This window comes from Sinohyriopsis cumingii, chromosome 6 (assembly GCF_028554795.1).
Source record: "Sinohyriopsis cumingii isolate HCF-2022 chromosome 6, ASM2855479v2, whole genome shotgun sequence".
Taxonomy (NCBI): domain Eukaryota; kingdom Metazoa; phylum Mollusca; class Bivalvia; order Unionida; family Unionidae; genus Sinohyriopsis; species Sinohyriopsis cumingii.
This window is the reverse complement of record NC_142966.1, coordinates 150,799,689-150,813,547: the sequence shown is the minus strand read 5'-3', so window position 1 is coordinate 150,813,547 and position 13,859 is coordinate 150,799,689. Positions and strand designations below refer to the sequence as shown.

The 13,859-nt window shown below is 32.9% G+C and overlaps 1 protein-coding gene across 1 annotated transcript in view; it reads left to right on the top strand.

Moving 5' to 3' along the window:
- Positions 1 to 13,859, top strand: part of LOC149798262 (uncharacterized) — a 48,314-nt gene that overhangs the window by 22,068 nt on the left and 12,387 nt on the right. Inside the window, exon 2 of the mRNA XM_089963398.1 lies at positions 9,000 to 9,368. Within this exon, the coding sequence (XP_089819524.1) occupies positions 9,000 to 9,368 (369 nt within the window). The remainder of the gene's footprint in view (positions 1 to 8,999; positions 9,369 to 13,859) is intronic.

The following is a 13,859-nucleotide window of genomic DNA, read 5'->3' as shown; positions in this document are numbered from 1 at the left end:
CAAATGTAGCAAAAGTATTTGCACGGCCGCCACGTACCTTAGCTGCGAAAGACTTCGCGTGACGTAAATTTATCGAAAGCTATTACGAAATATATCCTATGGAACAATTTCTTTTTTTTATGCTGTTTGAAGACTGACCAATTAAACGTCAAACTTGTAAGGATGTTGAAAGGTATGTGTTATGTTTTAAGCTTTGTTTACATAATTGGCAACATTTTTTACTTATCCTAATGCACAATGACCAGCCATTTCATGGCTGTCTTTCAAAAAGTTGGTACGTGCCGGCCTTGCGAATATACATTTCCAAATTGTAAATTTCATTTTAAATTTTATTCACCCTTGATATTATTAATGATCTGACTGGTATTTGTATTTTTTACATTTTCGTTATTATTTTCCAGACAATGTGCTATTTGTAGCAATAAATTATATTTGTTTTAATTAATTTTAGACTGACTAGGAAATATACCGGTAGATCCCTTTTCCAATTAATTTTCAATTCAGATTATGGCTTGTGTCTATCCAATTTATATTCAGCCATTTCAGTAATATTTAATAGTAACTTATTGTGTAATTAATGAGAATGTACAGTTGTAAACTGTTGGAAATGATTATCAATTTTCCTCACCAAAAATACTTGTTTAGTTTGTGTCCTTTAATTTCAGAGAAAAAGTTGCAAGGCACAGTTATGTAAACAACTTGATGGCGACAGCTTCATTGAAATTCTTCGATCTTTTAATTTGAATTAAGCAAGCAAGAGGTAATACCACATTTGTTTCAAATTCAAATGTCTAGAACATTAGCTGTAACCTGGAGTTGTGTATGTAGATAAGTAAATATATCAGAAACTTAGTGCATATGAATCATCATGGTGAAAATTTGGATTAAATTTTTTTTCACACCCAGCATGAGGCAGAAATATGTGAAATTTTGGATTTTAACAAAGCTGCTAAATAAATATTCAGAATGCTGTACAGCTCTGGTGAATATATTGGCAAGACGCTAACTGGGGCAAGAGCCAATAATAAGTACACACAAGGCCACCTCTCCAAGACCAGTCCAGAATTCAAATAATTTATGGTATATTTTAAATTATTAACCATGCTTTTTAAACTTTGTTAACCTATGACAAAATATATGCCAAATTGTAACAAAATTTTTTTATGAACTAAGGCTGGAACATTATTATGAAATTTAAACATATACACAACTACTACTTGAAACATTATAGTGTAGACAGGCAATATTCAAATGGACAATATAAATCTACTTTCAGTTTAAATGGTATAATCACAACTGCATGTATATGGTAGCCAGTTTGTGTGTGCATGATTCAGATGTTTAGTAACGTAGCTTTAACAAATATTTAGTCACATCACTACGATGTCTGCAGTGTGGCAATTTATAGTGATGTCTAGCACTGGGATATCATGCCACAGACATGTAGCATAATGTCTCCCACCCATTCACATTATCTTGACACCAGGTTGACCAGTACTAACACTAACCTCTTAACCGTTTACCTTATAGAGCATAATTACAAAGTGCAGCATGCTTTAAGTAGAGCACCTGTTACCTATTCGACTCCATACGCATAGGCCTGCCTGTTAACTGTTAAGCAATGTAGTGTATTTTACGTTAAACAGCAATTGTAACCATTTTACATTTTTGGTACACATCTATTATGTGTGGAAAAATTTAAGATTAAAAGTCTGATTGTTATAGCTGCGTAATTATTTTTCACTGAAGAATTTTTTACGTGTTTTAAAACCTTGAGAGGACTCATTCACTGTCATGTCAGTGAGGCCGCATGACCAGTCGTAGCTGCCATTTCTCATACTTGAAATTTACAATTTGTCGTCTTCATCTACATCACTAAGTCATCTGAGTTTGATAATTTATGAAAACTAATTGCTGCCTGCATCAATATCAGAGCCTTTACCTAAGTTATTGAATCTTTCTTAGTTGTGATTCTAAACGTGAAAACTTCGTAAGTACTGAATGAAATCCGTGACCTCCATTTTGGAGAGTGGAGATTATGACCCAGTTACTTTAAATAGCAGATATCGACCAGGGCATAAACAGTGACCACGTGATCTGATGTAATTGTCATTCACAGAATTGAATGTAGTATCTAAATGGGGGTTTTCCCCGAAGGTGGCGCTATGAAAACCAGCTTAAAATGGCTGATGTTTATAGCAGGCGTCAAAAGGCGCTTCCATGTGAATGGAGTAGAGGCGTCAAAAGACGCTTGCATGAGGTAAAGGGTTAATGCTGAGCACCAGGCGAGGCAGCGAATAGTACCATTTTGTTAATAAGTCTTTGGTATGACTCGGTTAAGGGTTTAAAACTGTGACCTCTCACACCCGTAGTAGGTGCTCTAACTACTTAGGCTTAGGCCACAGGAGCAGTTAGGTAGCCAGTTTAATTTGTGATGGAAACCACAGGTTTTTAAGCCTATTAAGTTAGTCATCAAGCCAAGTGCCTCATTACAATTACCAACCTCAGGGATTGTAAAAGTACTGTAATTGCATGATATGTTTCGGGCATAACTCTAATTCTCTCTCTCTCTCTCTCTATCTATCTATCTATATATATATATATATATATATATATATATATATATATATATATATATATATATATATATATATATATATATGGGATTGAAATAAATTTGAAATCTTGCTTGATTCTGTTCTTTAATATACAATGATTTGTATTTCAGAAATCATCAAGGAGAAGTATAACATTGGGGAGGTGATGGCGAGGCAGAAGCTTTGCGATTTGGTTAAACCATCAAGAGTACCATCACTTCCACAGACTCCAGTGGTGACAACAGAAAAATAAGAAATGTGGTGAATGAACTATGAAACAACACGTGTAAAAAAAAATATTTTAAATTTTTTTTAATTAAAATTGAGATAGAAATTAACGTGAATTTCTGTTATTTTGTTGTTAAGATTGCTTTAGAATAAATTCAAACTATAACTAGAGTAAGAGAACATATTTTTAGAAACTCGGATGATGTTAAGGAGCCAGTAATCTGGATTTTATGACACACCAATAGAAGTGTAGCGACATTTATGACAACTTAAGCCATGTTGTCTTCTGAATACTAGTGCACACCCTATTAAGCTACCAGTGACAAGTATAGTTTTTAATTTTTGTTTCCTTGTTTAAAAGTTACTAAACATCACAGTCAATACAAGGAGTTGGTTGGGGTAATTTGGATCATGTTCTTTTTGAAATTATCATCAAATAAAAGTTGCATCACTGTTAAAAATCTCGTTTTCATAAAATATTTCAACAATTTTCAGCTAAATTTTAGTGTTGTCCAGGGTTTTCCAGCCTACCCTGGATAAAGACTGGAATATTAGTCCAAATGCTCCATCATTTTCCATGCTAGAATTGTCCAGGGTTTTCCATCGTTTTCCATGCTAGAATTGTCCAGGGTTTTCCAGCCTACCCTGGACATAGGCTGGAATATTAGTCCAAATACTCCAGCGTTTTCCATGCTAGAATTTTCCAGCGTTTTCCATGCTAGAATTGTCCAGGGTTTTCCAGCCTACCCTGGACAGAGGCTGGAATATTAGTCCAAATACTCCAGCGTTTTCCATGCTAGAATTTTCCAGCGTTTTCCATGCTAGAATTGTCCAGGGTTTTCCAGCCTACCCTGGACATAGGCTGGAATATTAGTCCAAATACTCCAGCGTTTTCCATGCTAGAATTTTCCAGCGTTTTCCATGCTAGAATTGTCCAGGGTTTTCCAGCCTACCCTGGACATAGGCTGGAATATTAGTCCAAATACTCCAGCGTTTTCCATGCTAGAATTGTCCAGCGTTTTCCATGCAAGAATTGTTCAGGGTTTTCCAGCCTACCCTGGACAGAGGCTGGAATATTAGTCCAAATACTCCAGCGTTTTCCATGCTAGAATTTTCCAGTGTTTTCCATCGTTTTTCATGGAATATGATGGACATTCTACAGCCAGGATGTGCCGTAGGTTGCCCACTCCTGTATTAGCTTATTAATATATCCTGGCTGGCAGTGACATAATAATAATAATAAAAATAATAACTTTTGAAAGACGAAACTGACCAATCTTCCATGAGGTCTTGTACAGTTACATTTCTACACATATATAATGCAAATTTTTTGCAAGATGAAGTGTCTTTTGATGACGTGCTATTAACAACTAGATAAATTGATTTACTGCTACATTAAAATATGCACAAGGCTTTAATGATGAGTACATAAAGGTTTCATACAAAGTACCATAGTGAACATGCAAATAATTATAGGTGAGTACATGATATAACAATGTTTTAAAGAGTAGTAGTACTGAATTACACAAAATCATACAAATGATTGTTGTTTTAGATGTTGACTAAGAAGCTTTTTTAAAAGCTTGGCATGAGTCAGCTGACATTTTACAGGGTGTTATGGAATTCCATAGTTTGGCTCCAGAATTTAGTTTAGATAAATATAAATTGTTATTTGAGATTGATCTTAGTTCACACACATGTTCATTTTCAACAAATTTAAAGCTATATATAATATATTCAGGAGCCAATCCATATAAGGATTTATAGACTTGTAAACTCATTTGAATCTGCATTCTTTTCTGAAATGAATGCCACATTAGCATTTTAAGAAGATGTGTTGATGTTGTATCTACATCAGTGTCAAGAATAACTCAAGCTGCTCTTTGTTGTGAAAGTTCATTAATCTTTCTTGAGTTTCTGTATGACAATTACCCCAGACAGAACAACTATATTCTCTGTGTGGCATGACATATGCATTGCAGAATATCTTTCTCAGCTCTTGAGGAAGATAAGATTTTGTTCTCTTCAGGAGAAATAGCAGTGAGTTAACTTTCTTAATTACTTTATGGACTTGAATTTTCCAGCAAAAGATATTGTCATGATGCTAAGTAGTGTTTTATTTTCAGACTGGTTTATATCCACTCCTGTTATTGTTACTTTGAAGTCAACTTTTTCAGCTTTTGCTTTTGTTCGACAACCTATGATCATGGCTTTTGATTTGATTGCATTTATCTTCATACCATTGTGCTCACACCAGTTATTTATTTTTACAAAATCTTAATTTAGTGCTAATCTCATGGCATGTTGATCCAGTATTATATATTGTCATGTCATCAGCGAAGATGTTGGTAGTGGATAGCTCAGTGTGTGAAATGGTAAATCACTGATGTACAGCAGTAAAACTGATCCTTGTGGAACACCAGACTTATCTGAAAGTTGATTTAAAATAGAAACTTGTTGTCTGCCTTCAAGATAGATTTGAAACCAAGTTAAGCCTACATGCAAATGGAAGGTTACTGACAGATTTTCCCTTCAATTCATTGAAAGTTTTTCAGAGTTTGGGGTTCTTTTTGTAACACTGTCTGATATTTCAGTAAAATAGCAAGTTTTCCTTGTCTTTTGAATCATTGAGTTGGCTCTGTATCTCCATAATCTGTAATTGTTGGTATATTTTAATTTATGAAATCCATCCCTTAATATCATTCAGTATATCATAATCCAGTTAGGTTGATTTTGTTGCTTGACTTGCTTGAAATTAAAAGGAGCATGATTGTTTATGGTGTCAGTAAACATATCTCTCCAATGTCAAGAGCATCTGATAGGTTGTCCAAAGGGCTATCTTTCAGTTCTTTAGACAATATTTGTAAATTAAATCTTTTTATTATTTGATACTTGATATATGTGTGATGATATGGTTTACTTTTTTGACTATTTTCATGTACAGAATATAGGAAAATTATTACTTATAGAACATTGGAGAACTGCAACTTTTATAATTTGTCAGCATTGTTAGCATAGATGTGATCATTTAGTGTTTCGGATACCTCTTTTTCTTGAGTTAGTAAATGAACTAGTTGTTGATAATTCAGGGAATGATTTTATCCAGATTTGATTGGTGTCATGAAGCAAATTGAATTTGAAATCACCTGCTAAACAGACTTTTTTGTTATCTATATACAAAGTTCAAGTTTATTTTGAAATATAGTACACCAAGCATTGTCAGTGTTTGGTGGTCTATATACACAGCCTAATACAAGTGATTTTTGGACACGGTCTCAATTTTAGCCAAATTATTTCCATTACAATTTCCTCAAGATTATATCATTTGAAAGGAATTCCAGCCTTAACGTAAACAAGAAGTCAACCACCCTTTTGGAAAAGTCTGTGTTTTCTTTGAAAACTGTTGTTAGCAATTTTAAGTACATCATGTAAGAAGATTTCACTAAATGCAAAAATATCAATTACTGAATTTCATGAAGTAATTTGATTTGATTTATTTTTGGAAAATGATGATAGATGTTCAAATGGCAAAATTTGAGACCTTTTGCCTGAGCCACTGATTTTGAGACAATTCTAAATTTTGCTGGTCTCGAGATAAATGATATAGAATGTCTGAATTAATATTTTCACTATCATTGTGTGAAATTTTCTTTTATACTGTGTCCTAAACCATGACTATCAGCTGGTTTTTTTTATAAGCTTTTCTAATGAGTCTTGAAACATTAGCTATTTAGTTATTTTAGTTATTTTGTAAACAGAAACTCAACCCACTCATTGAGATGATCTGTAGGTAAAGTATAGATCTGATCAAGGTAAAAATATATACAATAGAATTATTCACCATAACATTCAAACTTCTCAATGTAAATTAAGTTCACACAGAGTCTAAACAGACAATAGGATTGTCGATTGTAATATACAAGAGTCAGTGTCAGCTGTGTTCACTTGATTAGTTCTTTTACAGAGTTGATTTAAAGTCTTTCATATGATGTGATACCAAAACAAAATGAATAAGGAATATAAATCAGAACCTTCATGAAGTATGATGCCTAGCTCAATGCATCAGTGCCTACACTGAAAAAATGTTGGGTAAACATCTGAATTGACATTAAGAGTTTTCTGAATTAAACAATATAATGGCATTAGAAACAGTTTTAGGTTATGTAAATATTATGCACTGCAGTTATGCACACAATTAACGGTCACAAGAATGAGTACACTTTCACTTTCATTGTTAAGTTCCAGTAATGATAGCTTTATCTAGGACATTGAATGCATATCCATTCTTCCATCACTAATTTATGTTAAACTATCATTGTGTCATTTGTAGTTGACTGTCTTGACACCCGCTTTGTCTTGTATCATCTTACTTCAAGCCATTTTACATAGGTTTAAAGCATGTAGCTCCATTGTATCTGTTGTACTTTCTGCTGTTTCTTTTTTCATCTCCATGATGATACTAATACCATCTGATGGTTTTTCCACAAAACACATTTCTTATGTGATAGAGATCTTCATTATTCTGATGTTTACATGGAATCATCAGCTGTTATGTAATAGCCTCAGTTGTTCAACTGTGTATGCCTCATTCCTGTGTGCTATTTATAGAACTCAGAGATGATGACATTGCTTTTCCAATCTGGATACTTGACTTTGATGAGCATACTTGAACATAAATTATAGTCAGTATATTTGATAAACATAATAATATAATAATCTGTAAAGTATACATAATGACTAATGTTTAATAAATAAATATCTCATGAAAATCAATCTACTAGAATGAGTTCTAATGAATAAAACAGAATCCTATTCCATATAAGCAAAAAAAGAAAAAAGAGAAAAAGAAAAACTTTTCTTCCCAAATGTATAATTCCAAATTGTATGCAGTTACAACACTTTTCCCAATATTATTCAAATTGCTAAAAGAAATAAATTTTCATACTTTAATCCGACTATGCTAAATTTCAGGTTTTAGCTCCTGTCAATCACAATTGTACATGTGACTGACAAAGTTTTACCTTGAATATGGTTGCTTTATACAGACCTTTTGTCAGGTATCATGAAGTATGAGCTTCTTGCCTGGTGCGAAACTGTTATGCCACTATCATGGTCATATTGCTTTCATGAGTTTGTATTTAGTCAACTTGAAATAACATGTTTTGACCACAGTAGACTTCAGATAATACATTTTTCTTATCTTTATTTTATTCATAATCTAATCTTTTTTAATGCATAAATAAATAAGTGAATATTTAAAGTCATTTTGTGACATATTGACGTGTAGTTTACTATAGGGCATTTGACAAGCAAATCATCTTTGATGATGATGATGATAAGCATCTTAATTTAAATTGTTTAGATAATCACCGAAATTGAGATTAAATAATTACTTGGCCTGAGATTATTTAATTAAATAATCAGTTTGCTCAGATAAAGGCACTTTAGCTCAGTAATTTCTGCACAGCAACAGTCTGAAGGGTAGCACATCTGCCATGCCATAATGAACTCTGATGTATTCTATGATGATGCTGATAAATATTGTTAAAGCAAACAAGTTTGTATAAATAGTATATCAGTGTATGTGCTCAGACATGTGACTCCCATTCCATCTTATTGTATATTATTCACTGCTGTTACATGACTACCACTGTACATACAATTTCATGCAGAACTCCTCAAGTAAGCAAACCATTCAACCAAGTAGCTCTTATAAATGAAAGGTTGCTTCCTTGCTCTGGATAATTCATGATCATTAGCAATTTCCCATACTTTGAGCATAAATGTCTTAAGAATTCAAACTTTCGGCAATATCACACTGCCTTCTTCAGTAACTAATGTTGATCACTTGATTTATAATGGTTACATGATCCAAAGAAGTATAGGTGTAGATTGGTGTCATTAAATCAAGCTCTTTGTCCCTGTTTATAGTGTTGGCCTGCACTATCATATTTTGATCACCTCCTTCACCTTCCTTTTCCATACATTGTCTGCTGATGTGATCACCACCCATTTACACCAGTCTCTTTCGATCATGTTACCATTAAAATTTACATGATCAACATTAGTCACTGATTTGCTAATGGTCAAGTAGAAAGTACATGTGGTATATTTTATTATTAACTTTCTAAGCAGATTTATACTACCCAGTATATTGTATTAAATTTCTTCCAGGATTTCACTTTCAAGAGGGGCCTCTGCACCGGGAAAGAATCTATCTAGAGCCAAGCCAGAAGTTTCACTTTAGTGACTCTGATGTTGATATTCTAATACACACTTTATTTGAAGAAGAAGTCGTCATTGACCAAATCAGTGATTTATTGCTTTCAGATTTTTATATAAGTATCCATGATCATTCCAAATTATCTGACTGTGCGTATGTGGATGATAAGATTCTTAGACTCCTTGACCTGATGAAAAATTGCCCAGATAACGCACATGATATATTTATAGAAGTTCTTACTGAAAACAACTTGCAGCATGTCTTAGACAGTTTGGAAAGGAACCAGATAGTGAACATCAAGAGGAAATATTCATCCTGTGGTATGTGCTGTTTTATTTTTGCAAACTTGAAAGTCAAAACTTATTATAGACATCCTTAATTTATGAAGCTGGAAGATCTGCTTCAAATAAATTCAACCAATGCTCCACTCCCCCATCCTCCCCTGAAAATATCACTTCACAATATTGAAAGTTCTTTTTTTTATATTTGTCAAAATATTTGTATTTACCCATTTTGAATGCATGTTGGCTTTGGAATTGGTCAAAGATTTTGCAGAAATGACTCCAATATATGATGCATAATGATCATTATTCCGTCGTTCAAAAGCACATGTCTCAACTAGACCAGGCTCAAGGGCATGTGTGATCTCAAATTATGTCACATCATAATATTCAATATATAAATCACACTCTTCTGCATAAAATATGCTTACAAATTTATTTTTCATACCATTGAATATGGGCAGGTTTGGAAAATTGAGGACAAAATGCTCCATTTGAGCAACTTGAAACTAGAAATAAGATCTGAGCACAGGCTTGCTCCAGGAAGGAATTTCTACTGATTGAGTATTTCTTGTGTCATTTTTTTTTCTCATATTAACTTATGGGAGCACAGTTGTGCTAATCTCTAAATACTAAACAATTCTTGCATTTTACTGTCTGGGTAATGTTGTCATTTTTTCCCCTGTTACACAGTACCTGCCTACATATCGCTACACATTAACAATTAGAACCGCATTTTCTATATTGCACTTTACTATTTCTACTAAAAAAAGCCAGGAAAAAAAAATCATATTTAGATCTTTTAAAAACAATATTATTCATTCTATTCTTTTTTTTATTTATTATTTATAAATTTCCTTGGGCACAAGATTTTTTGAAGAGGCACTAAAGGGGCATTTTGAACCGAAAGTAAACAAAGACTCAGTGAAGTAAATATTACCTGGAGTTTTATTTTCATGTTGCCTATATATTGCAAAAGCATGCTGTACAAAATGGGGGGTATATATATATATATATATATATATATATATATATATAATTTATTTGATAAAGAGATCATGGTTTTTTTTGTTCATTTCCATCACAATACTTAACCATTTAATTGCCATACACATTGTCCTCAATATTGTAGTGCATTGCCGAACATGAGATCTATATACAAATGTGTCAGTTTTCAGATGGAGAGAACAATTATAACCAGCATATGTTTCATTAAATTTTATTAACTCTATCTTTCTACATATTGTAACAATATTAATTCTTGGAAATTGGAGCGTAAACTTAGCAAAAAAGAAAAAAACCATCTGCAGTTGTAAAAATAAGTTATCAGCATTATATATACAATAGTTAATAATGGCTTCCATGGCTCGATTGGTAAAGCAATGACATATCACACAGACATACCTGAATTGAATCCCACTTCCTCCACTAAATTTATTTTTAATAATTTATTTTTCTTCTTTCTATTTGAATTAAATATACATGACATCAAGAACTGTCCATTTACAGATTTGAAACCAAGTTTTATTAACTGTTCAGTTTTTACAACCCAAAGAAAATAATTCACACTGTTTCAAACGAAACAGTATGAATTCCATTATATCAATCATTTGCAGATCATTTTATTTTTATGTCCGAAAGTGTAATATTGTTATGGGTATGGTATTCATCTAAACAGAAATGAGAGGAGAGTGGCCAAATATCTTTGCATCAGAAAATGATTGTAATGGAACTAGTGTTATGAAGCTATTATTGTTCCATAGTTGTATAGTATAATTTTTTATAATTGTTTATGCTAAAAAAATTTAAGACCTTATATGTTATCACATTTTCCTAATCTCTCCTCCACATCAAGAAAAACTGGTTTTGGACTGACATAAATTTTAACTTGCCTACTAAATCAGTGATTTTTCTAGCAATTACTGAAATTAGAAATTACACAGGATGGAAGATAAAGTAACTGAATTGATTTATGTTTTGTTAATTAAAATGGATAATGATATTATCCTACCCGCCCCCAGCCAGTAAATATATATATATAAAAAACAAGTTTATTCAGTCTATTTATCTAAATACTGCATATTTATTGGAATGGCATATTATTTGTTTTTTTTCATTTAATGTTAACCTCATAACTTTGTTCGCTTGCTAATTATAAAAAAGAAAATCATAATTATAATACATTTACAGATGACAATCTTTTATTCATAGGACATCCTGATTGAACATTAGTACCACTACTATGACTACTACTACTACTAATAATAATAATAATAACAACAACATTAATAATAATAATACTAAAAGAATGTCCACCGACCTATTTTTTTTAGGGGAAAGAAACATGGGGGAGGGGATCTCATTAACCATAAAACATATGAAGCATACAATATATTCAGACCAAAACAATTCTGAAATAAAAAAAATCTGTTCCTGGCTCCATCCTTATAAGAACTGATTAGATGGAAGTTGCAGGCTCTGTGTATCATTACAGAATAAATATGACTGCCAAAGTTAATATTTGCAAACGTATGAAAAGCACCCAACAAATGAGAACTTCATGTCATCTATGACAATTTGGTGAATGATCTAAAATACTTAAAATGTTGCCAGTAAAGGCCCACAATCAATTCAACTTCAAATTCCATCAAAATCAAGACTCACAGACATTGTGTTGTATGTAAAAGACCACAACGGCATCAAAACCATCTTGTTAATGTCCCAATCTGTGCCGTAACAAAGTCTTTTGCAGAGTGTAGTATTTTTATAAAGTCAAACAGTAGATGTTGCAAAGTACATTTGGAAATCTCCTACTTCACTAATGAATCCCTGCAATCTATCACTGCAACAAAAGGGTTTGAAAACTTTTCGAGAACAGATACTGAATTACTTTTACAAAATGTGCGTGAGCTAAGTAAAACACAGTCATATCTTAACATCCTTCTTCCTATTCTGATGATGACTATTTCCAACTTTTCTGGCTTGAAAATGGATAACTCCTCTAACCAAATAAGGTTCAAATCCTGGTTCAAGAGAACAATTTGATGAATAAGTACAAATTGTACTTCAGGATATCAGTTGATTACCTGCATAACATCTCTATGGGCATTTATCATGTCAAACAGGCTGAAAACTATACAAATGAGCAACCCACAGAGGAGGGGCACTATGAGGTTATGGCATGCACGAATTTTCCAGGTCTGTTACATGTAAAATTCCAGTCTTGCCACTCCAGAATAAAATCCATTCACTATGGATCCAGTACAAGCCAAAATATTCCATGGACTCCATCAAAGGATGATATTGTACCTGCAAGGTTGGTGTTCAGGTTGTTTGGTGTTGTGCCCATGTATCTAGTTTCCTATGGTTTCTTGTCTGCAAAATATGGGTAAATGATGAGTTGACAAAGAAAGCATCACTAATTAGTCATCTTAAGGATGCATCATCCATTCCAAAACGTGATTATGACAATGGGGAATCAAATGGGTTGTTGTTTTTCTACACTGTGACCACAACTTTCATCAGTAGTCATCTGGCTCCTTTTATGTTTATATGACAAAGGATAATTTTGTACAATTTGAATTGTCATCCATATCATGATGTTTCCATGATTATGGCATCTTATTTGTGTGATACTGATGAGGAAAGAATAATAATACATAATAACTGCCAGATTAAGGCCTTCCAGGGCCCTCATCACTTAAAATATTATAGTACCCCACCCCCACTACAAAATGTGAAGTAAATAAAAAGACAAATACCAAAAAATCAAAACACTCATACATGCAGATTGAAATGGTCATATATACTTCATTCAGTTTTATCATAGCAAATAATTTGAATTTTTTTGTTGTTGTTGCCCCTGTTGGGCTGGTGCCCTAAGCATGTGCTTAGTATGCTTAATGGGTAGTCTGGCGATGTATGTACCACATTCAAATGAATACAAAAAGGTATATTTTTAGGACATACTGATTAATAATTTGACTTTTATGTCCATGTTGGCCTAAATAGTTTATTTTTAATGCTTTTTGTTCTCTCTTTGATGACTGTGCAGTCATTGCAAGTTCTGTCTAGTCACCTCCCAGTATCTCTAAGAGGGGTCAAGGTTAAATACACAAAAAATTGGTAATTACAGTAACAGTTGCTCATCTCAACTGTACATATGGCAGGAGTTTATCACCCCTGGGTCATATTGTTGGTGGATGAGTGGGGTCATTACAATCATCAGGATTTGCTATTAGTTTTGATTAGCTGCTACCATTAGGTAATATATGTTTATTGAGTGCATTTCTTTTAAAGTTATCAGATGCTTTGTCATCTCTTGCTTGCATAGATTTTCATTTTAACTTCTCTCTGAACCTCCAGTTATTTAGAAAGCCTTACAGTGAGATATTCTTATGATTTTTGCATAGGAATATGGACAAACATGTCTGCTTGCAATAGTGAACATGTACAGTGTACAGTACTTAAAATATTTATGCACAAGATTTGCCTTCAAAGCATCTGTCAAATTATAATAGTCAATGTAAT